We start from the raw sequence: 2,342 nt of genomic DNA on the forward strand, positions 1-2,342 counted from the left end.
AGTGTGTGTGTGACAAATCAAGCGAGAAAAAAGCCCGTGCGAGAACCGCGCGAAACGTCAATGGCCAGCAGAGCAGCTGGAATTGCCGACTAACCAACTGCAACCACAAAGAAATAGTCGCTAGAGATGGGAGCGTGACGCATTCTTACAGGCAGGTCAAGCTCAAAGAAACTATTGAGCGTTAGGGGAATAAGGAGTCACAAACAAACTACGAAACTACGTATATAGAAATCAAATCATTTAAAACGTTCCAAATGAATGATTTGGTTCCAAATATTAGCCTTTGAGGAAGAGCTAGTCTCAACTAGGTTTATGCATATAGAAAACTAGGCGCACGAACCGAACCTCAAGACAGGGAACTAGTTGGAAGCGTAAACCTAATCACAGATAATGTATGATAATAATATAATATATGGGAACTAGTTCCTTTTTAATCTTTTAAGTATGTGCTTCAATTTAAATTCAATTCAAATATGTCTTAACTAGTCTTGGCTTTATTTAGCTAAAATTTCTATTCGTGTCACGAGACGCTTGTGCGTGTCACGCGACACTTGCAACTCCGATACACGATGCGTAATGGTTACAGGAAATTGAAAAACTTGCCAGTTGCGGCTCTTTTTGTCGTTGTTGTTGTCTTGTTTGGCCGCCGTTGTTGCATTTTCTTAGCATTTGGCCCTGTCAGCTCGGCGTTTGCCGAAAAACTCCCCTCGGCACCGAGTTTAGACGGTGTCAGAAGCCAAGCACTTGGCTGGTTTTTCGTTCACACCAAACGAGCGTCTATCCCAGAAGCAGAAGCAGCAGCAGCAACTCTTTGATGATTTATGCGCCTTTATTGCTTATCGCTTAAACTTGGACTTAAACTAAAAGTGCTTAAAGTCCCGGACGGGACCAACTAATCTATCTTAAACGGGGCGCGCCGTGTTCTGGCACGTCTCGTGCCGGCGCCTGTCGAGCTGTCGCTGCCTGAACTGCTGCTGCTGCTTCAGCTGCTGCTGTTGCATGTTGTGCTCCAATATATCTCGATATTCGCGCTCACGATTTAGTGCACTCCACTGCTGATAGTCGGGCTCCTCCAGCTGCCACTGGCAGCGTTCCAGCCAGATCAGCTCATTTGTCAGCCGCAGCTTGGTGCTGGCGATGCGCATCAGGCGACGGCAGCGCCTCGGGCGCCCCAGCTCCTGCCTATGCATATAGAGCGCATAGCCAATGGACTCCATAATCCTTTCTGCACAGTCTGATATGTTTGTGTCTGCGTCTGCGTCTGTCTGCCACATGATGTGCTTCCGTTGCGTGTCTCTGGCCAAATGATCCAATCTCTGCCCTGGCGCCCCCAATTTAAACACTAGCAGGTAGGTTGGCCAGCGGCCTCTCAGGATTTGGCCATCAATAGCGCACGTGTTCGCATATGCGTAACTCCGTTCAGGTAGCAGCTTTTTTTTTTAATCAAATGAGAACAGGTCAAATTGTGTTGAATACTATATACTTTTTTAAGCTGAGGTCGGCACGGATAAGGCAGAGAAATTGCCAAAGATACAAATATCACGTAGACAAACTTCTCAGGGAGATTTGTTTCCTTAAGTGTGAAAATCAGAGATGAATGTAGATGAATATTGAATATTTCAATACCACAAATGCTTCTCGAGAAGATTTATTAATTTAAACTTCAACTAAGTTGGAGTACATCAAGACATAAACAAATATTAAAATACACAACTTTTAAGCTAAAGAGAAGGATGGGAAATAGTGGAAATACGTTTAAAATGTAGACGGAGTTCTTGAAAAGAACTCCTATTCAGCTTAGTTTAAATTGAGCGTATCAAAATAAATTTGCACAGGAATTTATTTTTAATATACCATGAACCAAATCCTAAGCCAGTTGTGCTGAAAGTCGAAACTAATCCAAAGCTGGACCTATTCCTTTTTCATGTACAAATGCCTTCTCCCTATTCTATTTATCTTTTGCGGTTTCCTATAGAGCTCATATGTTATTCTTAAATGGGCCAATTTCTTTCCGGGTTGTATTTGTATCTTGCCAATGTTCATTTCTGCATAGGCATAGCATTTTTATGGAACATTTCCTGCTGTGTCTTGAACTCTCTAGAACAAGGCTTAGAGATACATGCGTCTAATTGGCTGGACAGTCAAGTTTATGCCTCTATTTCGTTTGGCTTAACTCTTAAACCTTTATAATCTAATCACATCCTCCGCTGTTTACAATGCACACATACATATCTATGGCTAGCGGGAAAAACTAACGCTCTTTGGATAGGTTTCTTTTTTTGCAGTGAAAATGTATAGAAAGGGTAGCGTGGCTTTGTGCAGGGTTATGTAACAGGCAGAAG

At 42.8% G+C, this 2,342-nt stretch overlaps 1 protein-coding gene across 1 annotated transcript; it reads right to left on the bottom strand.

Annotated features, from left to right (window-relative positions):
• Positions 1-870: 870 nt before the first annotated feature.
• On the bottom strand, positions 871-1,483 carry LOC115766975. Its single transcript, XM_030711070.1, has one exon. It carries the CDS (start codon positions 1,272-1,274, stop codon positions 903-905), a length of 372 nt encoding a protein of 123 aa, XP_030566930.1. The 5' UTR covers positions 1,275-1,483; the 3' UTR covers positions 871-902.
• Between the last annotated feature and the right edge of the window lie 859 nt (positions 1,484-2,342).

The sequence above is a fragment of the Drosophila novamexicana genome, unplaced genomic scaffold, assembly GCF_003285875.2.
Source record: "Drosophila novamexicana strain 15010-1031.04,08,12 unplaced genomic scaffold, DnovRS2.1 tig00001292-arrow-arrow-pilon, whole genome shotgun sequence".
Taxonomy (NCBI): domain Eukaryota; kingdom Metazoa; phylum Arthropoda; class Insecta; order Diptera; family Drosophilidae; genus Drosophila; species Drosophila novamexicana.

What these genes read in the sequence shown, in the direction of transcription:
- LOC115766975 (XM_030711070.1), bottom strand. Translation starts at nt 1,274, where the DNA reads ATGTGGCAGACAGACGCAGACGCAGACACAAACATATCAGACTGTGCA.